Source organism: Chanodichthys erythropterus, chromosome 23 (genome assembly GCF_024489055.1).
Source record: "Chanodichthys erythropterus isolate Z2021 chromosome 23, ASM2448905v1, whole genome shotgun sequence".
Classification (NCBI taxonomy): domain Eukaryota; kingdom Metazoa; phylum Chordata; class Actinopteri; order Cypriniformes; family Xenocyprididae; genus Chanodichthys; species Chanodichthys erythropterus.
The window spans coordinates 1,189,779-1,216,359 of record NC_090243.1 but is presented as its reverse complement, the minus strand read 5'-3'; the positions used below and the strand labels follow the sequence as shown (position 1 = coordinate 1,216,359).

Sequence of the window (26,581 nt, the reverse complement as noted above, 5' to 3'; positions counted from 1 at the left end):
ACTGATGTATGGTCGAGTGCTAGCCAGTGTAGCATAGTGGGAATGAGAGCCAAGGAAAGCCAGATGAGGAGCTGTAAGAGAGACGAGAAAAAAAAGAGAAAGAGAGAGCGAAGAAAAGATGGAAAAAATACGGATAACATTTTACATAGGTTTGCCGATTAATACCATGTCATATCAGAAAGTCAAACCATAAACAAAAGTATCAAATGGAAAAGTAAACAAAGCTGGAGTCTGTGCAAAGCATCAGAAAGCAGGTTAACCACCTCCTCCCCACATACACAGAAAGAAATTACAGTTGCAGTTTTGTTGTCTTTTCAGTACACTCTAAATAATTAAAGGGATAGTTCACCCAAAAATGAAAATTCTCTCATTATTTACACACCCTCAGGTTGTTCCAAACCTGTATGGAGTTCTTTCTTCTGCTGAACACAAAAAAAGATATTTTGAAGAATGTTGGTAACCAAACCCCATTGACTTCCATAGTATTTTTCCCCCACGCTATGGAAGTCAATGGTGCCCATCAACTGTTTGGTCACCCATATTCCTCAAAATATATTCTTTTAAGTTCAGCAGAAGAAAGAACTTCATAGGTTTGGGACAACTTGAGAGAGTGAGTAGCCTAAATGATGACTTTCGTTTTTGGGTGAACTATCCCTTTAACACACCAAAAACATTTAAATAGCTCTCTGGATAACTTGATGGTGATTGGTCAATCGCTGCTTTGAGCAGTCAAGTATTTACTTTCATGTTTTGTTCAACACATATAATACACAGTCATAATGCATGAATTTCGAAACCTTAACAAATTAGTTGCCTGTGTAGTAATTGAAATAAAGCTGAAATACAATAAAATATAAATAAATATTACAGTATATTAAAAATATTACAAATATTGCATCGGAAACTAATTGAAACAAGTAGTAAAGTTAAAAAATGGACCGTAAAATGAAAATGAAAACTGAAAGTGTGTGTATACAGTGCCCTCCACAATTATTGGCACCCTTAGTAAATATGAGCAAAGGCGGCTGTGAAAATAAATCTGCATTGTTTATCCTTTTGATCTTTCATTCAAAAAATTCACAAAATACTAACCTATCATTGAAGTAAAACAAATGAAATGGTGGGAAAAGCTCATTATGAAATAAATGTTTTTCTCTAGTTCACGTTGGCCACAATTATTGGCACCCAATTATTGCAACATCCTTTTCCCAAGATAACAGCTCTAAGTCTTCTAAAATGCCTGATGAGTTTGAAGAACACCTGACATGATATCAGAGACCATTCCTTCATACAGAATCTCTCCAGATCCTTCAGATTCCCAGCTCCATGTTGGTGGTGCTTCTCTTCAGTTCACTCCACTCATTTTCTTTAGGGTTCAGGTCAGGGGACTGGGATGGTCAGGGCAGAAGCTTCATTTTGTGCTCAGTGACACATTTTTTGTGTTGGTTTTGATGTTTGTTTTGGATCACTGTCCCGATGGAAGCAGTATATTTAACCGTGGGCATGGGGTACTTTTTATCCATGTGTGCACCAAACCCATCTGGTGGGTTTGCTGCCAAAAAAGCTCTTTTTTTAGTTTCATCTGACCATAGAACCAGGTCCCATTTGAAGTTCCTGTCTTGTCTGACAACTGAATATGCTGGAGATTGTTTCTGGATGAGAGCAGAGGATTTTTCTTGAAACCCTCCCAAACAACTTGTGGGGATGTAGGTGCTTGTTTGATAATTTTTCAAGGCTTTCTGAGACTCAAGACTCAACTAATCTCTGCAATTCTCCAGCTGTGATCCTTGGAAAGTCTTTGTCCACTCAAACTTTCCTTCTCACCCCACATTAGGACGATTTAGACACACGTCCTCTTCCAGGCAGATTTGTAACATTTTTAGTTGATTGGAACTTCTTAATTATTGCCCTGATAATTAGCTTTTTTCTTATAGCTCAATAATATTTTGCTGCACATCAGAACTACATTGTTTGGTTTTACTCATGTGATGAATGATTACAGGAATTTGGCCTTTGTGTTTCCACGTGTTTATACTCCTGTGGAACAGGAAGTCATGGCTGGACAATTTCATGCTCCTAGTCACCCTGGTGTGCTAGAAAATGTAAATATGAATGGGAATATACTTCAGAGATATTTACTCATAAGAATTTCTAGGGGTGCCAATAATTGTGGCCAATATGTATTGGAGAAAAACATTTATTTCATAATGTGAGCTTCCCTCACTTTCAATTGTTTTACTTCGATGAAAGGTTAGAATTTTGTCAATTTTTTGATTGAAAAAACATTGTCACTGGACGTCTAGCGGGCCATCATAGACTATTTTCCGATGTATCGCGATTCTGTCTCAAATCGATTCTGAGCTTAGTTTTTAAACAGCAGATGGCAATACTACACATGCTTTAGAAACAATTGTACACTGCCTGCTTCCAGTTCCTTAACACACACACACCACTTAAACCTAAAAATAATAATTCATAAAGTTCGAAAAATTTGAAGCAAATTATGTATCTTGCATCATAAAAGCATTCTGAGCTATTTAACCACTTACATGCAGTTTTACCGATTGCTTTCAGCTGAAAGTAGCTAAAACTGGTCGCTAAATGTTGCTACATGACGTCATACTTGCGAGTCCACTGATCTATATTAATATAGATTAACATCTATGAGTCATGGAATCTAGATAGGGTTTGTCCAAGAAGTTGCTAGATTTGTTGCTAGGCTTTTAAAAAAAAAATCTCAAAAGGGATGGGGAAGTCGCTAAATCTAGTGACAAAATCACTAAATTGGCAGCACTGCTTACATGACTCAGCCGAAAGCACAAGCGCTGTCCAGCAGTCTTCTTCGTGAGCGTTTCAGATTGTGTGGTTAAAAACTAGCCTAGAGCACCATCTGCTGTTAAAACTAAGCTCAGAATCAATTAGAGAGAGAAAATATCAGGATCAATCCAGATTCAAATGTAATGATCGAGAATCGATGTATCGCCCCAGACCTAGTTGTAAAACAAAACATGAAACTCTCTTTAAAGGTGCTGACTAAAGTCCTTACTCTAAACCCACTAGAAACTCCATACACATTGATCGAAAATACTAAATTTTCTTCAGGTTTTAGGATTACAAACTAAACTGAACTAAAATTACAGAAGCTGAGAGTATGATTAATAAATTTATAAATGTAATTATTTAAATTAACATATACAGTTATGGAATTCACAAGAACATGTGATTGGTTAGAACAAGTTTTATGTTCAGTGGCATCTGATTGGCTGGATTACCTTTGCCTGCATTCCTAGGTGGCAGAGGTGGGGCATCTGCAACGGGAGAGGATGGACAGTCAGTGGAAACGCTGTACATCTGATTGGTGAGTGCAGTGTATGAGAGGCGCTGCTTATCACGCTGGCCAATGAAAACAGGCAGAGAGAGCTTGTCATGTGGAGAGAGACTGGACGAGTGACAGAAACTCTGTGGACGGGGAGAACGATCCTTCTTTATGGGACTGGGCTGGGAATGAAAGACAATGAGAAAAATCATTCAGTCTGTGCGTCACAGAGGTTTAAATATTTTAAAGGGGTGGTTCATCAACAAGCTTGTTCCCGGGTTGGTGACATCATAAACCCTGCAATTAACAGAAACACTGCCTCTGGGAACACGCAAAAAAGTGGGCGAGGCCATGTCGCGTACATGCAAGTCTTCCTCCTAAGGATGCTGGACTTTGGGAACAATGATTAAAATTTATGTTTAATGCCAATTTAGCTGTATGTGCTGCACATTTTACGGAAGACAGCTTCCAGAATCTACACGAATTTAATGCTGGATTTGCACAAAGGCTATTACTGAAAGATGGAGCAGTTCCCACTTTAAAAGCAGAAGCTGCTGTTTATGGGCCCCAACCTGTAAGTATGTTTTAATTTTTTATAAAGTTATATAGTTTCTGGGATGTAAACAAAGACCAACGCGGTTTGGCTTCGCTAGCCAGTTAGCTAAATTCTATCTCATACTTCTCCAACAAATGCCTACAAACACCAACAAACTTCTATGTAATCACATCAGTGAACTTCTGTTGGTGTGTGTTGGCGTGTTATCAGTGTACAGCATTGTTTCATTACGGCTTTTATGTTGTGTTTACCCACATGCTCGTTCATGCTATAAATTAAACAATACCTTTACAAAAATGCTTCTACTCGGTCATGTATTCAGCTACAGTAAAGCTTTATCAGAACACTATGGGGCGGCAGTAACGTTTACAAATGACAGCATATCTAAACACTGGACATTGACCGAAGCACATGTGACGTTTGCCCGTAATGGTAAGAGGCGTGGTGTTTCCGGACAGTGTGAACACAATACACAGGGCCAGCTAACCAATCTCAGTCCATTGCGTATTGCGAGGGAGGGGCTTCATAGAACCAGGAAAACAGCTGTGTAGAATAAAGGTAAAATATATGAATAAAAAAAAAAAAAAAACAAAGCATTAAAGGGTTAGTTCACCCAAAAATGAAAATTATGTCATTAATGACTCACCCACATGTCGTTCCAAACCCGTAAGACCTCCGTTTATCTTCGGAACACAGTTTAAGATATTTTAAATTCAGTCTGAGAGCTTTCTGTCCCTCCATTGAAAATGTATGTACGGTGCACTGTCCATGTCCAGAAAGATAATAAAAACATCATCAAAGTAGTCCATGTGACATCAGTGGGTTAGTTAGAAGTTTTTGAAGCATCTAAAATACATTTTGGTCCAAAACTAACAAAAACTACGACTTTATTCAGCATTGTCTTCTCTTCCGGGTCTGTGTATATCCGCTTTCAATCCACACTGTCCGGAGTAGAAGGGGGCGGTAATGCATCAATAAGCTGGATGCCAACCGCCGTAGAAGAAGAAGAAGAAGCAGCGTCACTGTGGATTGAAAGCGGATATACACTGACCCGGAAGAGAAGACAATACTGAATAAAGTCGTAGTTTTTGTTATTTTTGGACCAAAATGTATTTTAGATGCTTCAAAAACTTCTAACTAACCCACTGATGTCACATGGACTACTTTGATGATGTTTTTATTACCTTTCTGGACATGGACAGTGCACCGTACATACATTTTCAATGGAGGGACAGAAAGCTCTCGGACTAAATCTAAAATATCTTAAACTGTGTTCCGAAGATGAACAAAGGTCTTACGGGTTTGGAACGACATGAGGGTGAGTCATTAATGACATAATTAAAATCTTTGGGTGAACTAACCCTTTAAGATATGTAAAGCTGCACCCCATAAACACAATCAAGCCTAGAAAAAAAACAGTGAACCACCCCTTTAAGATCAAATGGTAATGCGTTACTTTGTCATCCAGATCATCGTCACTCTCGTCAAGCTCTTCCAGTCTGAGATTCCATTCATATTCCACATGGACTTTAGTATTGAATTTTCCCGCAGCGGCTTGTACCAGCTGAAGCACACATACAGACAAACATAAGTTAGATCTATAAAAACAACCACATTTTTACACCCTGCATCCTTCAGCACATCTCTCATACCCCCTATTGATCTTGAAAAACAATATTAAGGAGCCATTAACAGTTTTCACATTAAGGAATGTATTTAACACGAAGTTACTCACCGCTTCCTCACACTGGATGATCTTCATTCGCCTGGCCACATCCAGAGCTGTTTCTCCATTCTGATTGGCTGAAACATGAGACCACAAGTTAACCAGGCCACATATGCATAATGTTTATCATTATGAAATGCAAGTTTGTATGTATTTGTTTTATAAGTAAATATATATGCAAGTAGTGATGCACAGATGCTAAAATCACTAAAATTCTAGCCAATATTACAATTCTAGACTATTTTGTCTAAATAAACCAAAAATAAAACAATAACATCAATTATTTTAAATGCTACAAGTGAATTTAGGCATCACAACATTATAATGTACAGTACAAAAAATGGATAGGGAGAGTTTTGCAAAAGATTACATTTAACAGTGCTTTTAAATTATTTGCATTTTTAAACATTTACTTTAATTAAGCATTAGATGACTGAAAAGGTCATCTAAATTTAAAAATTGGGGAAATTACGGCAATTAAATGTCCGATATTGATCTATACCAAAAATGATAACTAAAATACATTATATTATGTATATAAGTAAGCATATTATGAAAGCACAATCAAAAGTGAACAAATAAATCTGGTAAAAACAGCATGTTTGTGGGTAACTCACTGATATCAGTAGCTGGTTTGCCTCTCAGCAGTAGTTTGAGGCATTCATGCTTCTCATACAGGCAGCAATAGTGCAGGGCCGTGTTTCCTCTCTCCGTCTGTTTATCCAGATTCCCACTGGAGACAGAGACATGAGGAGTCAAATTTTCCTTGATCTTATGACATATGAGAGTTTATTGTACTATAAAAACACACTGTACATGTTAGAACTCAAAACGTCCTACATAAATCTATTAAAATCAATTTAGGTGCAAAACTCTGAACACACTAACAAAATCATCTGAGCAATTCAAATCTTGGTAACACTATCACTTTATTTTGATGTTCCCCTTTAGACATTCTGTTGACTATAAGTAACGTTGCACCTACTAACTCTCATTAGAGTATTAGTAGACTGTCTGCTTAATATCTGCAAACACTTTATTGTGATGGTCCTCCATCAGACATTATACACACAATAAGTCACTTTACAAGTACATGTCAACTTATTCTACTAACCCTACCAGTCTACTAATACTCAACTAACGAACACTCTAATGATAGTTATTTGACATGTAGGTGCAACATTACTTACAGACAACAGAATGTCTAAAGTGGACCATCGAAATAAAGTGTAACCCAAATCTTTCCTTGAGGCTGTGACATTAAAACATTTTCACTCTTAATGAGCTGCTTCACACCTTTGTAATCTACATGAATTTGGGTTAGCAGTGACTAAACAGCACACATAGAGAAAGAGCAAGTGAATGACCTAGTTCGGCTTACCTAGTGTGACTACAGAGAAAGTGAGAAACAGAGGCTAGGCCACACATCTACACCAGTATATTCCTGCTCTGTGAGAACAATTTTACATATATATTTCTCTGTTCTAGAATCAAGTTTCACCTGAACATTTTCTGCAGTGATTACATTACGACATAAGACTCAGATCATTTGAAATTATGTATCATTCAGGATATTACGTTATTGACTTGCATAGTATTTTTTATTTGTTTTGTTTTTTTTTTGCCAACAACTACATCTGGTTAACAACATTCTTCAAAACATCTTCTTTTGTGTTCAACAGAACAAAGAAACTCATTTAGGTTTAGAACAACCTGATGATGAGTAAATGACAGAATTTTTATTATAATATCATATCATCAAATAATCAACCTTGCAACTGTTTGGAAATTGCATGATTACAATTACATGATTTCACTGAATATTAAAATAACCCTGTGAAAATTTAGCAATGGAACTAACTTGGGCAGGGTATCTCCCAAATGTGATCAGGATGCGAGTGAAGAGAGGGATTGGAAAACTTGAAGTGGAGTTGGGGCATGAATGGAGCCATGCCGTCCAAGGAAATAATACAAACCCAGTTGTCTGGGTTGGATTTATTTCCCTTCTGCTGTCATATTTCTCTTAAATCAACCTTCAGTGTAAACCTGGAATAGTTTCAGTGTTCCAGTTCCAGGAAAATCAAATTATGATTATTTACTAGGATGTGAGCCAAGTATAGTTCTGGGTCAGGCATGACTTGATCTTCTAAAGTTGTTATGTAACTTTAATCCAGACAGCAGAGAGCAAAATGAGCTAAAGCTGAACTTAAATTACTCTATTTTCTGCATAATAATCCCTTCAAAAGTTCTGGAGCTTGTACATGAACACCTGCCACCCTAAGGAAAAACACATTAAAAACACATCCTGGTTAACCATCAAGCTCTTCATGATAACAGTGATGGAACAAAACAAGAGGTGACTGCCTGACAGCTGAGGACACAAGCGAAGAAAATGAATACCGAGGATCATTCACTGCAAAATACAGAAAATTTAAAATCAAAGCATGCCCAGGAGTGTATCCTCCCAGTTTTTTGTTATCATAAGCAGGTGTTCAGTACCTGTTCTGGACGAGGAAGTCGACCAGGTGCAGCGAGGTGTGGTCAGCTGTCCTCACGGCGAAGTGCAATGCAGTCTCTCCTCCTTCCTATTAAATAGAAGCACAAATAAAACAATACTCATTAAGCACTTGTTAACCCTTTTTATTTTTGTAATAATAGTCCTGTTCTTATTGCATAAAATATGAAGGATTTTTTTAGCATAACAAATAAAAAAATTAAAATAATGAAATCTATCAATGTATTATTTAAAGCTGCTGTCCGTAACTTTTTTTGTGTTCAAAATTTACAAAAATTATATAATGAGAATGTATTACATGAATCCATTTTCCAAACCGTGTTTTTGTCTTACCCTGAATCATTATGGTACACTTATAATAAGTGTTTATATTCAAACTATTTTAGACCGGACTGGTAGGAGTATCATAGTAACTGCGTAACTCGCCATAGACATACACAGAGAAAAGTAGCTCTGGCTACAATGTTCTTCCACAAGACGCATGAAGTTCTGTTTATTAATCACTAGAGGGCCAAAAATGCATACTGCAGCTTTAAAACTGCTCATTTAGTTTATGTTTAAAAAGATGTGTGAACCATTTTTATTCAACTTTTAAATTTAATTTAAAAAAAATCGCTTTCTTTATTTTTATTTATTTATTCTTATTTTTAAGTGGCTCCCCTAGTCCTCCATAGTACAATTTGTCTGTACATGTTATATAAAAAAAAAAGAAGGGTGATAACTGGTAATTAATACTTTTATTCAGCAAAGATGCATTAAACTGGTAATAAGTGACAGTAAAGACTATAATGTTACAAATAATTTATATTTTTCAAATAAATGCTGCTCTTTTGAATTTTCTATTCATCTAAGAATGCATAATGCAGCCTTGGTAAGCTTAAGTATATATTTTATATATATATATATATATATATATATATATATATATATATATATATATATATATATATATATATATATATATATATATATATATATATATATATATATAATATATATATAATATATTATATATTATATTAGGGCTGCACGATATATCGCATGAGATTGTCACGCGCAATTCATCAATAAAGCCGGTTCCCTGATTACCGCTAAATCTCCATCACCTGCTTTCAAATGCAGCGGCATTTAATAGACAGAGCCGTAGTTCAATGAAAAGCCACGCAATATCGCGTTCATATCGCAGATGAATCGCCTTCGATAATGAACGCGATATTGCGTGGCTTTTCAGTGATCTACGGCTCTGTCTATTAAATGCCGCTCCATTTGAAAGCAGGTGATGGAGATTTAACGGTAATCAGGGAACCGGCTTTACTGACGAAATGCGCGTGACAATCTCATGCGATATATCATGCAGCCCTATATTATATATATATATATATATATATATATATATATATATGAACACTTTTTAACCAGAGAATATCATCAAGTCAGTAAACTCCTGGGATATTGATCTGCTAAGGGCTGGATTTCCCGATAACGCTGTCTCTTAGCGCACTACGAAGACTCTAAAGACCTTAACCTAGGTGTGTTCCCCAAACTATCCCTCAGGAGGTTGCTTAAGGTATAACTTCTTAAGTGCGACGTAAGGTGCTGTCCATGGTGGCAGTGCTGAATTGGTTGATATTGATGGCTCTCGAGAATCAATAATTCACTCTATACAGGGGCTGCTTAACTGCATTATGCAAGAAATCAGGGAATCTTCCCCGAAATACATAAAAGTATGTGGCCGGTGAACTGGGAGAATAGAATAAACTTTGTTTCATACACAATGTGTATCTGATATGAATAAAACACTTCGTCAAATTATATAATTGAAAGGGTTGTTGTTGCAGTTTCCGTGGAAATCAGTGTATGGAATTTGATTTTAACAAACTATAAATGTCTTTTTTATGTAGTAGCCTACTTAATTCAAATTTGTATTTAAATGTCTGAAATCTAAAATAAACCTGATGAGGTAAAAAACACAATAGTTGTGATACATGACAAGCGCGGATCACGTTTCTGTCTCTGGATCAGCACTAAAGCACATTTAAATTTAGCAGTGAATCTTTGCATTTTATTTTTTTCTACGATGATAAAGTGTAGCTAAGAGTGGTCCAGACCAACCTTACGCAAGTATGACTTGCAGAAGGTATACTTAACCAAGAACGTCTCGGGAAACACGTATTAACGTTAAGGTACAGCTTAAGGTATAATTTAAGAACAACGTAGAGTTAAGAAGGTTTTGGGAAATCCAGCCCAGTTAAGTAGCAGAGGGGGTTGTTAATCAGTTTCAGCTGCTTTGGTGTTAATGAAATTAACAACAGGTGCACTAGATGGGCAACAATGAGACGACCCCCAAAACAGGAATGGTTTTACAGGTGGAGGCCACTGACATTTTTCCCCTACTCATCTTTTCTGACTGTTTTTCACTAGTTTTGCATTTGGCTAGGGTCAGTGTCACTACTGATAGCATGAGACAATACCTGGACCCTACATAGTTTGCACAGGCAGTCCAACTCCTCCAGGATGGCACATCAAACATTCCATTGCCAGAAGGTTTGCTGTGTCTCCCAGCACAGTCTCAAGAGCATGGAGGAGATTCCAGGAGACAGGCAGTTACTCTAGGAGAGCTGGACAGGGCTGTAAGAAGGTCCTTAATCCATCAGCAGGACCGGTATCTGCTCATTTGTGCAAGTAGGAACAGGATGAACACCGCCAGAGCCCTACAAAATGACCTCCAGCAGGCCACTGGTATGAATGTCTCTGACCAAACAATCAGAAACAGTCTTCATGAGGGTGGCCTGAGGGCCCGACGTCCTCTAGTGGGCCCTGTGCTTACTGCCTGGCACCGTGGAGCTCGATTGGCATTTGCCATTGAACACCAGAATTGGCAGGTCCGCCACTGGCACCCTGTGCTTTTCACAGATGAGAGCAGGTTCACTCTGAGCACATGTGACAGACGTGAAAATGTCTGGAGAAGCCATGGAGAACATTATGCTGCCTGTAACATTGTGGGGGGGTCAGTGATGGGGAGGCATATCCATGGAAGGACACACAGACCTCTACAGTAGTGATGTCCGCTTCGCGAACGAATCAGTCTTTTGAACCGGTTCTTTTTTTTAGCGAACCAGTTCACCAAATCGGACTGAATTGTTCAAAACAGTTTGCATCTCAAGTAAGCAAACACTAATCCACAAATTACTAAAGTTACTCACTTTTTGACGTGCCTGTCACTCCCTCTGACTTGAAATAAACCAACATCCCTTTAGTTATTCAGTTACTCCAACAGTACACTGACTTAACCTGCTGTGAGAGAACTGATGATGATGAGCACGAGCAGCAGAGTAGCTGATATACTGAGTGAGCATGTGCGGTGTACACGAACGAACGTACACGGCCGGTCACCGTTCTCGTTCTCGAGTCAATAATCAGTTGCAATGGTTTTCGGATCACCAGTACACAACTGAGAACTGCTTCTTGGTTCTCTGCTGCTCGGACATGTCCGATTTGAGAACCGATGAGCTGATGATACTGCACATGCATGATTCCGCGTGTGATCTAAAGCTAAAGAACAGTAATGACTGTGACAGAATCGGCGTCTGAACCGAACTAGTAAAGACAACTGATGCTATGAGAGAACTTGAATTAGGGGCCAATCTGGCAAAACATAAGTTTATTTAATTACAAATAAATCGTAATGATTATGTTTAGAAAAAGGATTGTGCTTTCTGCGCTGATGAAGACTAATTTATTCACTTTATAACTGTAAAACTTCATTTACACATCACTGCCTGTGTGTTTGGATGCTTTAGATGCAAAACTAAAAATTGTAGGAACGTTTCAGATTATAATTATGTTTTAGTTGACTGATGTTATGATTACAGACTTTATATATTTGAATGTGACAAGTGTTTTTTCATCCCGGCCCGCGATAGATGACGTCATTACGTCGGAGCGTAAAAGAACCAGTGAACCGTTTTTTCAACCGGTTTATTAAAACGAACTGTCCGAAAGAACCGGTTCGTGGAAAAGAACCAAACTTCCCATCACTACTCTACAGGCTAGACAATGGCACCCTGACTGCCATTAGGTATCGGGATGAAATCTTTGGACCCATTGTCAGACCCTACGCTGGTGCAGTGGGTCCTGGGTTCCTCCTGGTGCACGACAATGCCCGACCTCATGTGGCGAGAGGATGCAGGCAGTTCCTGGAGGATGAAGGAACTGATAGCACTGAATGGCCCTCACACTCGCCTGACCTAAAGCCAATAGAACACCTCTGGGACATTATGTTTCAATCCATCCAACACAGCTAGGTTGCACCTCAGATTGTCCAGGACCTCAGTGATGCCCTGGTCCAGATCTGGGAGGAAATACCCCTGGACACCATCCGTCGTCTCATTAGGAGCATGCCCCGATGTTGTCAGGCATACATACAAGCATGTGGGGGCCATACAAACTACTGAGTACCATTTTGAGTTGCTGCAATTAAATTTCAGCAAAATGGACTAGCCTGCTGCATCATTTTTTCACTTTGATTTTTTTCACCCAGTCCATATCAGTATAGATATCCATCATATTTTTCTTGATTTTTTCTTGATGTTTTCAAAGAGTTCCTTTATTTTTTTTTTGAGCAGTGTGTATATATATATATATGTGTATATGTGTATATATATATATATATATATATATATATATATATATATATATATATATATATATATATATATATATATATATATATATATATATATATATATATATATATATATGTGTGTGTGTGTGTGTGTATATATATATATATATATATGTGTGTGTGTGTGTGTATATATATATATATATATATATATATATATATATATATATATATATATATATATATATATATATATATATAATATATATATATATATATATATATATATATATATATATATATAATATATATATATATATATATTATATATATATATATATATATATATATATATATATATATATATATATAATATATATATATATATATATATATATATATATATATATATATATATATATATATATATATATATATATATATATATATATATATATATACACTGCGTTCAAAATTATTATGCAAGAGACAAATCAATAAGATTTCTGTACAATAAACATTCAGATTTTAGTTTTTCTAAGAAAATGTTTGTTCGTTTAATTATCCATGTCTTTTTAGATAACTGGTATCAATCTCAGACAAAATAATTTGCCAGGTCTATGGAAACCCTACTTAGAGGTTGTTCCACATTAATAAGCAAGTCACAGTTCTCATGCAATATGGGGAAGAAGAAAGATCTTTCTGAAAATGAAAAGCGTGAAATGGTGCAATGTTGTGCAAAAGGCATGAAAACAACTAATATTGAGTGAAACTGAATGGAGATTATTGAATTATCATAAGATTTGTGAGTGATTTAGAGCACAGCAGAACTCGGTCAGATAAAGGCTTATTGAGGAAAGTTCCTGTCAAAAAAAAGTAATTGTATTATAAGGGCAGCTATAAAAAAAAGCCAGTGTTGAGCAGCAAACAGGTATTTGAAGCTGCTGGTATCTCTGGAGTCTCAAGAAGCTCTCCATGCAGGCTGGCAGTTGTGTGTAAAGATGCATTTCAGCCACTCCAAACCAAACCTCACAAAGAAAAACATTTACAGTGGGTTTAGAAATACATGAAGACTCATTTTTAAATAGTTTTATTCACTGACTAATGCCGTACTGCAATAGAAGATCTAAACGGATGGATTTCTGGATGGTTGGTGAATGGCCACCACGTTCCAACAAGACTGTGACGTCAGCAAGGAGCTGGTGGGTGATGATTTGGGCTGGAATATTGGGAAGTGAGATGGAGGGTATTAAAATGACTTTTGCAAGATGTGTGGAGTTCATAACTGGCCATTTTCAGCTATGATATAAAAAGGAGGATAGTGCCTTCTGAAATACAATGCACTATGCACTATCCCATGCTGCAAAAAAACACCACAGCAATAAAACTGTTTGAAAATGTATTTGTACACCCACTGTAAATGTTTCTCTTTGTGAGGTTTGGTTAATGGTGTCTAAAATGCATCTTTACGCACAACTGCCAGCCTGCATGGTGAGGATCTCAAGAATCCAGAGACACCAGCAGCTTCAAATACCTGTTTGCTGCTCAACACTGGCTTTTTTTATAGCTGCCCTTTTAATACAATACATTTTTTGACAGGAACTTTCATTAAAAAGCCTTTATCTGGCCGAGTTCTGCTGTGCTCTAAATCACTCACAAATCTTATGATAATTTGATAATCTCCATTAAGTTCCATACAATATTAGTTGTTTTCATGCCTTTTGCACAACATTGCACCATTTCATGCTTTTCATCTTCAGAAAGATCTTTCTTCCTCCCCATATTGCATGAGAACTGTGACTTGCTTAATAATGTGGAACAACCTCTAAGTAGGGTTTCCATAGATCTGGCAAATTATTTTGTCTGGGATTGATACCAGTTATCTAAAAAGACATGGATAAATAAACAAACAAACATTTTCTTAGAAAAACTAAAATCTGAATGTTTATTGTACTGAAATCTCATTGATATGTCAATTGCATAATAATTTGGAATGCAGTGTATATATGATAGGGTCTCTGACATGGATATGGACACTGCTTTATGTTTGATGAACAAAAATAAACCAAAAATCATCTGATACCCTGGCCAGAGGCTACATAATAAAAAGCAAAGCATAGATCATTTTAGATTGAGAATGTTTTTGCGACTGCACCCACTAAGGAACAGCTGTTCATATCAAAATCAGCAGCAGCACTATCAAAGTCATCAGCTGAAGGAACGAATGGTCTCTCAGTGTAGAAAGCTGGCGAGAAGATCAAGGCAGAAAATTCAAGTCACGTCCAGAGTGTCTGCTTTCTGATATGCACCAGACCTCAAAATGTGTGCTCATCAAAGGCTCTGATGTGAATGGGTCATCCATCATGTCAAGTGATAGTTTGGGTCACACACTATCCCTGTGGACCTACTATCTCCTCCTATAATCCTCAGTATGTTTCAGATTCAAGCTTTAAAGGGATAGTTCACCCAAAAATGAAAATTCTGTCTTTATTTACTCCCCCTCAAATTGTTCCAAACCTGTATAAATTTATTTTGTTCTGCTGTACACAAAGGAAGATATTTGGAAGAATGTTTGTAACCTAGCAGATCTCGCCCTACTATGGTAGTCAATGGGCGGCAAGATCTGTTTAGTTACAAACATTCTTCCAAATATCTTCCTATGTGTAAAACAGAACAAAGAAATTCATACAGGTTTGGAACAACTTGAGGGGGAGTAAATAATGACAAAAATTTCATTTTTGGGTGAACTATCCCTGTAATAAATAATTTCAGGGGCCACTTAATTCATTTTTTAACCAGTAAATGGAAAAATTGCCTACATGTCAATGATAGATTTGATCTCAGATGCTGTCACTCACCTGTCCTCCTTCAGGTAGTGGTTCCATAAGCTCCACCCCCTCAGCATACACTTGGATCAGACCTAGCAGGTCATGTGACCTGACGGCTTCAAACAACTCACTCATCTTGGCTGCAGCTGAGCTGCAGGTTTTTCTTGCAAACTTGTGATCTACATACTTAGCATTAATGAACTCCTTACGAACAGTCCTAGAATCAACATGAAAACATTATTTAACATTAATATCTTAAATATTAAAAAATGTTGAAGAAACTGCAACTACACAAAACAAATGGTAATTTACATCAAATATAACAACTAAATTTAATCTAAGTATTAAAAAAAAAAAAAAAAACTTTTCCATGCATTTTGTCAATGTCATTGTTCAGCACATTTGCCAGGCATACTTACATGTCACTAGCAGGAGTGGGTTTAGGAGAGGGGCAAGTAAGATTTCCCTCCATTATTTCATTAAAACTACTGTTCCCCACATTCTTGGCCAGCTGAAAGCAAAAAAGAAGAAAACAAAATGAAAGATGAATAAATGAACACATTAATTTAAATATTCATTATGAAATATGTAGATTGTCATGGGACTGATGCACTGAACCCAAATATTTTATATGAAATATGATTTAATTGCTATACTAAAGCGGTCTTTTATCAGGCCAAGGATCATTTTTGTTAGATACTGTATAAAACAGAGTGCTAAGCTTGGCCTATAATAACATGTCATGTGTGATAATATATATATATATATATATATATATATATATATATATATATATATATATATATATATATATATATATATATATATATATATATATATATATATATATATATATATCATAAAAATGCATTTACCCTTGGTTATGATGCTGCTTACATAGCCCAAAAAAAAATTAAATAATCATTGATTTATACAGCAGTGTTATTTTAGTATTATTTATATACTTAATTGCTATTTTGAATTCAGTTTTAATATTGACTTTAGTCACAATTTTAGTAATGTGCTTTAGTCATTTTTATCAATTTTCTATTTAATTTATTTTTATTTCAGTTTTAGTTTTTATTTATATTAAGTTAGTAATTTTAGTGCTTCAAATTGAACTTATTTCAGTTTCTAATTAAATTTTTTCTTCATGCAATATTTATATTTTTCAACTTTATTTTAATTAAAGGTACAATTTGTGATATTTTTTTCCGCTAGAGGTCGCTAGAAGCCTATTCAAAACAAAGGCGTAGTTTGATGACGTAAAGTTTTAGAGTGGAAACTTGGGACATGTGGTCTCCATCTCAACGGACGGTGCAAAAGAATAGGGATTGGAGTCTGGAAGAACTCATGTTCGTGGATGCGATTATTAACGTTACTGTAGTATGAAGCAGAGCAGGACCGAGTGTTGTGGGAGCTGAACGAGGAGCTGGAGCGATTGATCAACACACGCCTCACGAGCAGCGGGACTTTTATTATGACACAGTCGCCGGCGCCGCTTCCGCTTTTCCGGTCATGAGTTTACGGGAGCTGTCCTTGTCGACAGAACCAGCGGCAGATGGTAAACAGTAATTATGTTCCATAAATAATTAACACAATCCACCATAAAACGTGCAAGAAGTAAATAAGGAACTGCTTGAAGCAAGCTAGTGGTTTGCTGGACGCTAGACTCTACTTCCGCATTTGTCCACGGCACTGTTGTCATGTGGTTTCTACGTCAGTAAAGGCGGTAACAAAGGTAACTGCGTCATTGACAGGCGACTGCACTGCCCCGTGTCACTGTTTAGAATGGGAATTTTCTCATGATTTACAAGTAGTTGAAAACATTAGAGATATTGTTAGTAATCAGCTGGACAAAATATATAACACTAGCCTAGTGGTTTTTGGATATTTTACTGCAAAAAATTTACAAATTGTACCTTTAACAAAAATGTTTTGATTTTTTAAGTTTTCTAAGTTTTAGTTAATGATAACTACCATGGTAAAGAGTCATATGCTTTGCACATACAATTTTAATTTTACTTGAAACATATTAATGTAGGAGGGACATTGAAACATTTACAGTCGCTGAATTTTATCTTTGGTTAAAGTATTAAAGTGGTATTTTTTAAATGTATTTTTGAATTTTGTCATAAAAATTAGTTTGAGAATAAACAATTTTCAGATCCCCTGCAGTACCTCCACAGACTCCTTTGGGATCCCCTGTTTAAGCCCCCACTATACTGTTTTTGGAAAAGAAAATGTTTGCACCAACGAACACACCAAGAGTTCAGAGGTTCCCAGTTTGTCAAGCTCCATAGACTGGATGCGTGAGATGTGAACACCCATCTCCCGGTGGATGCCTGAGCATTCGATGCATGTCAGGATTCCGAGGTTAGTTGACAACCATTTGGGATCTGAGAACATAAAAAAAAATAATAATAAATAAATAAATAAACAAACATTAAAAATTAAGAGACAAGCAAACGCAACCAACACATTTTATGCTAAATTTTACATTTTTTAAAATTCTTTACCACAAGGGGTCCTCGTTGCACTCATTATTTAATGTTCTAGAACAGGCCTGGCAACCCTGGCACCCGGCTACTGGAATGTTTTAGATGACTCACTAATTAAAACACCTGATTCAGCTCATCAGCTTCTTATTGTGTTGAATAGAAAGACATTTAATGAATTCTGGGAGGTGGGTCCTGAGGACTAGAGTTGAGAAACACTGTTCTAGAACATGGTAAATATTGAAGGAATTTATTTCAGAGTGGCATGTTATCAGTGTTATCAATGTATGAGAAATGATTTGTCCGCTTTTCAGTGTTGACACAGGTGTGTGTGTGTATGTGGCTCCATGAGCGCCAGTGACGTCCCCTGAGTAGAACCAGTGACAGGACGACAAAGATAAGAGGACACGCATAAACACATCAGCTAAATATAGATGCAGGTTTTCTTCAGCAGCACTCTCTGCATGTTCAGTAAATCCCGGATGTACTCATTCTTTATTTCTTTCATTTTATCTCTGAAACAATCAATATCAGCATCAAATGCATTCATTCATGTCACTGTTTTAGAAGTGATTAGTTAATCAAACCTGTGTTCAAACAGATGAATCACTGTGTAAGAAGTCATGTTACTTGACACAGATTAGACTGTTCAGCTCTCAGCTGAGGGGCTGAACAACAGCTCAACACAGGTCTATAAGACTATTACAGTCATGGTGTCACTTGAAGCTGTAACTCATCCCACATTGTTTACAGACATGAATGATACATTCAATTATCTCACTTATATTTTTTAATACAGCAAGTGCATAAAATAACAACCAGTAACACCGGAACAACTGCAGAGCAATGTAGCAATGCGCTAACAGCCACCCAACATACCTTGGCAACTGCATAGCAATAAATCAATGTGCTAAAAACCACCCAGAGAACCTAAGAAATAGCAAAAGAACAATTTCTTAATAACCACCCAGAACACCTTTGCAACTGTATAGCAATGTAACAACATGCTAAAAACCCACCTATACAATATATAGGAACATGGCAATGTTCTAAAAACCTTGTTCCCCAGATTTATACGGCACATAAAGAACATGTCAAAAAGGGTCCTATGTTCCCAGGGTCCTATGTTTCCTGTTTTTATTAAGCACACAATGCACTGGCTCTCAATAGAGGCATTCTTAAATCCTATGATGATGTTAGTTAAAACAGAGGATCTGTCAGATTTACATCACGTACATTCATCAATTTTTCCCGAAATACATAAACGTAAGTGGCTGGTAAACTGGGAGAAGAGAGTAAACTTTATTGTTTCATAATGTATCTGATATGAACAAAAAACTTTGTCAAATTATAATTGAAATGATTATTGTAGCTTCTATATCAGTATATGGAATTTGCATTTAACAAACTATACATATCTTTTTTATATATAGCCTAGTACTTCATTTAAATGTCTATTTAAATGTCTGAAACCTCAAATAAACATTATGTGGTTGAAAACACTGAATAGTTGTGAAAAATGAAAAGCACTGAGCGTGTCCATCTCTAACTCAGCGCCAGCAGCGCGAAAGCAGGTTTGAATTTAGCAGTGACACACTTAACGTTCTAATCACAACAGTGTGATCGCACACGTTAAAGGGTTAAAATCGATCGCATTTCAGGGGTGAAGGGGGGACAAATTGAAACTGAGGGGCACAAATCAGATCTGAGGGGGTAACACCCCCTTTTGCCCCCTCGTGGCACTGGGCCTGGCTCTCAATATAATAGGCCTAGATTTGAGGGGAGGGAACTTAACAAATGGTTGGAGTAAAGGAATCACAAAAAGTCATAGCTTCCTTAGGTTAGGGTTAGGGCTGAGTTCTGACCTTTTAAAGGATTCACTTCATGTCAGGGTTTTTCCTGCATTGAAAATATTTTGGCGGCTGCCAAAATGAATCATTGTCCCACCAAAAATGTATTTGATCATTTAATGTGATAATACCTGCCGTTCTGCAGTACCGATTCTCTCTGTACCTCGCATTTAAATGGAGCAATTAACAGCTTCAGTGATTATATAGGCAGTGATCTTTGCTCACTTTCTGTATTCAATGTATATTTTCATTCTAAACAATATGATACTATATGTCAAATGATCTGTGCATTAAATCTTGGTGTAAATGAGACATGACTGACCTAATTGTAATGTGTAATGTTTTTATTTTGTTGTTCATTTTATTACTTTTCAAATCAGTCACTCTGTGAATTTTTACATAGAAATTTTCAGACTTTTAAATATAAAATGGTTATAAGCATTTTGTTTTATGACCATTTTTGACCCAGGAAAATTGAAATGGTGTAGACACATAGGACCCTGAGAACATACAGTAGGATGCTTTTTCATGTGTTCATTATATGCCATATAAATCTGGGGAATATAGGACCCTGGGAACATACATGGGTTGGACAATGAAACTGAAACACCTGGTTTTAGACCACAATAATTTATTATTATGTAGGGCCTCCTTTTGTGGCCAATACAGCATTGATTTATCTTGGAAATGACAGATACATAGTCTTTCACACTGGCCGAAGGGATTTTGAGTCATTCCTCTTCCAGAACAGTGGCCAGGTCACTATGTGATGCTGGTGGAGGAAAACATCTTCTGACTTGCTCCTCCAAAATACCCCAAAGTGGCTAAAAAATAGTATAAAAAATAATATATAAAAAATATAATTTCTGGTGACTGTGCAGGCCATGGGAGATGTTCAACTTCACTTTCATGGTCATCAAACCACTCTGTCACCAGTTTTGCTGTGTGTATTGGTGCATTATCATGCTGATGCACGACATCGCCTTCAGGGTACAATATTTGAACCATTAGGTGAACATGGTCCTCCAGAATGTTTCGGTAGTCCTTGGCAGTGATGTGCCTCTCTCATTTTGTTGGGTGGATTTTATGTACAGCTGTGGTTTTGCTCTGCTAATTCAACCTTCACACTCTGCTCTTACTGATGGAATGTAAAGTCAGTGAAGATTGGCCACCAGGCCGCGTAAAACCTCTATATTGGCTTCAGTTTCATTGTCCAACCCTTGTAGGTATACTCCCATCAGAACACGTTAGGAACTGCATAGGAACAGAGCAACATGCTAACAACAACGCAGTATACCTTAGCAACTATATATACATTTGGTAATGTGTTACCACCCAAAACACCTTAGCAACCTCACAGTAATGAAGCAACATGCTAACAACTAAAAAACCCAGAACAACCAAAACAGCAACCACAAAGGAACATAACAGGCTACCAAACACCCAACAACCGCATAGTAGTACAACATGCACAACTCACATCTATATTCCACCTATGGGATTATACAGTATCTTAAGCCATTTTTCCACCGTTCGGCCAAATCTCTCTCGATGCTTATCCATTCCATTCCATGCTGATCAGGCCCAGCCGGTACGGATATGGCTTCATTTTCCAATGCGGGGCTGATAACGGAGCTCTTTGGAACGTAATAGAAATGCATCTGTCGTTTCCTTGGCAACGAAGGCGTTTACAGATGGTATGAGATCTAAATAGCAACCACGTTATGGAGGACGATCGAATATTTCTATGATTAACTTGTGTTTACTTCGCTTAAAGGGATAGTTTACCCAAAAATGAAAATTCTATCATTAATTACTCACCCTCATGTCGTTTCAAACTTGTAAGACTTTCATTCATCTTTGGAACACAAATGAAGATCTTTTCGATGAAATATGAGAGCTTTCCTTTCCCACTGAAGAGAAACAATCGCTTTATTTGATGAACAGATCATATAAAGTGATCATGTCTCTTCAGAAAATTTGGACTAAACCGCTCAATTTCATATGGATTAGTTTTACGACCTCTTAACTTTTTGAAGCGTCAAATTGGTAGTTGTATACCTGTCTTTGGAGGGACAGAAAGCTCTCAGATTTCAGTTTTGGGTGAACTATTCCTTTAAATAGTGCGCTTGGCCACTGTTAGCCAGGCAACAGACAAATGACCAATCCTGAGTGGCGACGTCCCTACACTCATTCTACCATCACAGTTCAGCTAACTGTGCTGAAAACTCCAGGGGTGTGAACGGTTTGTAATTGTGCTGTGCCGAACCAAGCTCAAGTGAAAATATAACTGGAACCATTTTTTACTGTTCTTAGAACTGAAGAGGCTTTATATGTACAATGAACTAAGGCCGATCACATCAAGAACGCTGTTATGTTGTCTGCTGCTTTAAAACCTCGAGTTCTTTAAAGTCGGTTTGATTCTAAATGGCTGTTAATGTTATAAAAATCCATCAGCTGGAAAAAAAATGCTATGGAAGCGATTCCAATTATATTGTTCCTCTGTATCTTTTCTTTTTTTCATTAGTTATAGTCAGTCTTATAGTTATTGTCCTTGGTGTGAACAGGCCTTTATACTGACACTATTCGGTAGTGATGGTCTACTAACAGGATAGCATCAAAAATCTTTTCGTTGATAACCCTGACAATGTATTAAAACTAAGGGTGTAACGATATATCGCAGTACGATATTCTGCGATGCAAAAATGTTACGATATGAATCGTAGAGTGATGGTGATACTTTTTCCGATATGACGGCAGTCTAATCTTGATGGTTGAGCTGCCGACGTGATCTACTCTGCAACATGGAGGTGGCAGTGAGAGAAGCCGGGATGTCACCGCATATTAAGGGTGTGTCTCAATCAGCTCTCTAGTTCAGTAAGTGTTTCACGCACACATCGAATCTTGCAAGCAGGTTTAAACGTTTCTTGCGTCAGTCTCTTGCTTGGTCGCGTGAGAAAGTTGTGGCTTTCTTTCACCGCAGGGCCACAGCAACAGCTGAGCTCACAGAAAAGCAAAAGATGCTTGCGATGCTTTGCTTTAAGAAGTTCTGTCTTAGGGACCGTTCGCATCTTTTCCGTGTGCAAGTCAGTTATTTCAAATGTCGCGCGACATAATGGAAGCAGCGCAGTTGCGTTTTTCAGGCGCATCGAAATGAAAAATTCTCAACTTTTCAGAATGCCACAAGCGCACCACAGGTCATGTGACAAGAACCAACCGATCAGCTTCGGCCTTTCTCTAATAAAACATCAAAATCTCAGCTGATCATAGCTGTACAGGGTGGTTTTTATATCTTATCTCCATAAATATATCTAGTAATAAAGGTAATGCAAGGGCTAGAAATCAATTTATCCTTTGCTGAAACTTCCTTCCTACTCCTCTTGGAGAGCGCAGTTCATGGTTGCATAGCAACGACTGACACCATGGGAGCGCAAGCGCTTTGGAAAGAAGGCCGCACCTTCCACGCGTTTTTAAACGCGATGTGTGAATTGTCCCTTAGGATACTTAATTCTAAGTTCATGTAAATTTTAAAAAAAATTTTCAGTGACAGACAGACCTATTCAGCTGTTAATTTGAATACAGAAGGTTTTTTATTAAACCTTGAAATGTGATCTTGTATGTACCACAAGGAAAATTATTGAAATTTGTTAATGTTTTTCAATAAATCTTATTTGAATTTCAGTTTCATTTTGTTCAAAATATCGTGATACGTATTGTATCGTGAACTCAGTATCGAGATACATACCATATCATGACCTGAGCATATCGTTACACCCCTAATTAAAACATATTTATAAGTAGGGATTCACCGATACCATTTTTTAAGTTAATTTCTCTCTCTCTCTCTCTCTCTCTCTCTCTCTTTTTTTTGGTGATGTTTCAGTTTTCCAAGCACAACACAGTGAGACTAATGAATGTAGGACAGCTTCTTTATTATTACTGTAATGAAAAAAGTAATAATTTTTATGTGCTTGTCACAAACTTAAAGAACAAAAATTTCAGTGTCCAATAACCTTCAAAGGGCATAATTACCAATATATATAATTGTTGTTATATAAAAAGAAATTTACAAACAAATTACAAAACAATACAACAAATACTATAGAGATACAAATTAAATAAACTTGTTTTTTCAGATACAGTAGGTTTATTTACCATTTATTCATTTATTTAACATATTTTGTTGTTTTATTAACTTCAATGACAATTATAGGCTACGGTCCCTTTAAGACCGAAACCACGGATACTGACACATATCCTGTTTTCACCCAAATGTTTACGTCCACTTAAGCCATAACCGCCTTTATTTATGTGAGATACTCCAAATGATGGACATTTTTACAACTATGTGTGCATTTGACCATTCAGGTGCAAGGAGAACCAATCGTGTGCTGTCCAAGAGAACTTGGATCACGTGCAAGAAAGAGAGCACGTGCGAGAGAGAGAGCACGCTTCTGGTCTGTGTCATTCAGCGTGATTCCGCCTATCCCGCCTTCACTAATCGATAAGGAATTGTGATTGAAAGCATGCAGTTCGCAATGTGTGTGTTGTCATCATTCATTTTGAAGTATTTCCACATCTCTGAGGCTGACATTATTCCTGCTGCTGCCGTCTGTGCCTCTGTGCACAGAAAATTCTGTCAGTTACGTCACGTGAGGTATCGGACTTTGGTGTCGGGGGTATTTTTACGAGTACGAGTACAAGTACATAAGCTTGGTATCAGTATCGGTGCATCCCTATTTATAAGTATAAGCACAGAATTCCCATTTTTATGAATGAATTATTGATTTATCTATGTTACAACAAATTAAATCAAGTATAAAAGCCCCATGACCCTTTCCTGGGCCACATCCTCTTGTAGAGAGAGAAAACAAAGAACGTGAAAAGGGCTCAAATAATCCCTGGAGCAGCAGCCACCCTCTCAGAACTTTCAGCACAGCATGAGCCAATTACATAAGAGAGTGATGTAACAGCGTTCGTCTGTCCTGACTGCCTGATCCTCACACTGCTGCTTCATCATGAGAAAGACAGACTGATTTCACTGGTAATGGAGTGAAACAAACAGAAATGGGGATTACAAAAAAAAAAGAGACAGATTGCTGGCAGAACACGAGTGGAGAAGAGACTGAGAGGAGAGGGTGAAAGGAGGCAGAGAAACCTTGACAGAAAGACAAATAGATAGATAGACTGATAGAGAGAGAGATCTGTGAGGATTTAAGGATTTTGCAAGGGCAATTTAGCGGGTACAGTGCAACTCACTGAAAAATAAATCTATTTAAAAACTCAAGACACTTTATTAGTTTTGAGGGAATCACTTCACAAAACATGAGACGGGATGGCTCACAGAAACAGAAAGTGCAACACACAGCATCTGTACCTGGAGCACCACAATCACAGCACACTTCATTTCCAGGCATGCGCAGCACATCATCTATAATGGCTTTAGTGAGGTCTTCCAGCCCATCATCTCCTCCACCCTGCTCTCCTCTGAAGGCCATGTTAAGTGCCTCCTCCTTACTGTTAGTTAACACCGAGATCCATCTGTAGAAGCAGAAACACATTAACATAATACCATAAGAAACATTCTTCTTTATGTAGTTTTACGACAACCAAATAAACTGAAGAGCACAAAAACATTTTCTTTGAATAACATGCAACCAGAAACATGTATTAGCTAAGTAAATTGTTATGATTGCATGGTAATTGTACAGTTTCTACTGTAAACCCTCTAAGCTTAAGTTGCTTGTTTTCCCCTCTCCATCTATGATTGGTCCATTGTTTTAAAACTGACACTGATTTGCTGCATAGCAAAAGATGGACTATTTATAATTTGACAACCCGTCTTAAAACACTCTACTGCATGATGCTGACATACCAGTCCGCCAACCAGACAGTGTTTCACCTCAAACAATAGCTACATCCTGAACCAACATTTAAGCCCTTATTTCAGACCCTTTCCTTCCTGTTCCTACTTTTTTCCCCTTGCTATTTATTCCTAAATTAGCTTTTTTTTTTACAAAAGATGGGGCGATATTACTGTGCTCAAAAGCATGCCATGGCCCCTTGTTAGCTAAATGAGACCACCTTTTTTTAACCCTTGTATTATGTTACGGGTCAATCTGACCGATTTCGATTTGAGTTTTTGGAAATACCGGTTTAACCTATTATTTTTTTTGATTTTTTGTTCACAGGGTCAATTTGTCCCAATATTGTTATGTTCCAAGGCAACTGTACAGACCCAAAATAAAAAAAAAATTCCTGGTTTTATGTTGATATGTTGTTGTTTTTAATACCCTGTGACAGTAAAAGGGAACTTTTCCACACTATTTTCAGTACTAAAAAAACTTCCTCAGACACAGAGCTATCATTTTTATTTTCAATCTATCAGAAATATTTAACCCATGATTTTTTTCTTCATATTGTGCGACTTTTTTCTCATTTAGGGTCATGAACATGCATGCAAAGTGAGGATACACTGTTGTGTTGTGGAATGCGCATACATAATTTTTATATGATTTTGATGTTCGTGGGTCAATCTGTACAGACCAAAATTAAAACTTTTTTTTTTATGTACAGTGCTTAAATTTATTAGACCACCACCCAATGTAAGGTTTGTGCCACAGCTGCTCTAAACTAACAGTATTGGTGATTACCAAAATCATTTTTTA

The 26,581-nt window shown here is 37.0% G+C and overlaps 1 protein-coding gene across 5 annotated transcripts in view; it reads right to left on the bottom strand.

Annotated features, from left to right (window-relative positions):
- Positions 1 to 26,581, bottom strand: part of asap1b (ArfGAP with SH3 domain, ankyrin repeat and PH domain 1b) — a 113,237-nt gene that overhangs the window by 8,668 nt on the left and 77,988 nt on the right. For 3 of the 5 annotated variants that reach the window (XM_067377226.1, XM_067377228.1, XM_067377231.1), the window contains 10 exons: positions 25,291 to 25,454; positions 17,831 to 17,964; positions 15,985 to 16,076; positions 15,596 to 15,782; positions 8,098 to 8,183; positions 6,216 to 6,331; positions 5,608 to 5,675; positions 5,329 to 5,436; positions 3,273 to 3,498; positions 3 to 71 (listed from right to left, as the gene is read on the bottom strand). In XM_067377226.1, coding sequence (XP_067233327.1) covers positions 3 to 71; positions 3,273 to 3,498; positions 5,329 to 5,436; positions 5,608 to 5,675; positions 6,216 to 6,331; positions 8,098 to 8,183; positions 15,596 to 15,782; positions 15,985 to 16,076; positions 17,831 to 17,964; positions 25,291 to 25,454 — 1,250 coding nt within the window. The remainder of the gene's footprint in view (positions 1 to 2; positions 72 to 3,272; positions 3,499 to 5,328; positions 5,437 to 5,607; positions 5,676 to 6,215; positions 6,332 to 8,097; positions 8,184 to 15,595; positions 15,783 to 15,984; positions 16,077 to 17,830; positions 17,965 to 25,290; positions 25,455 to 26,581) is intronic. The other 2 variants (XM_067377227.1, XM_067377229.1) reach the window with 1 other exon arrangement.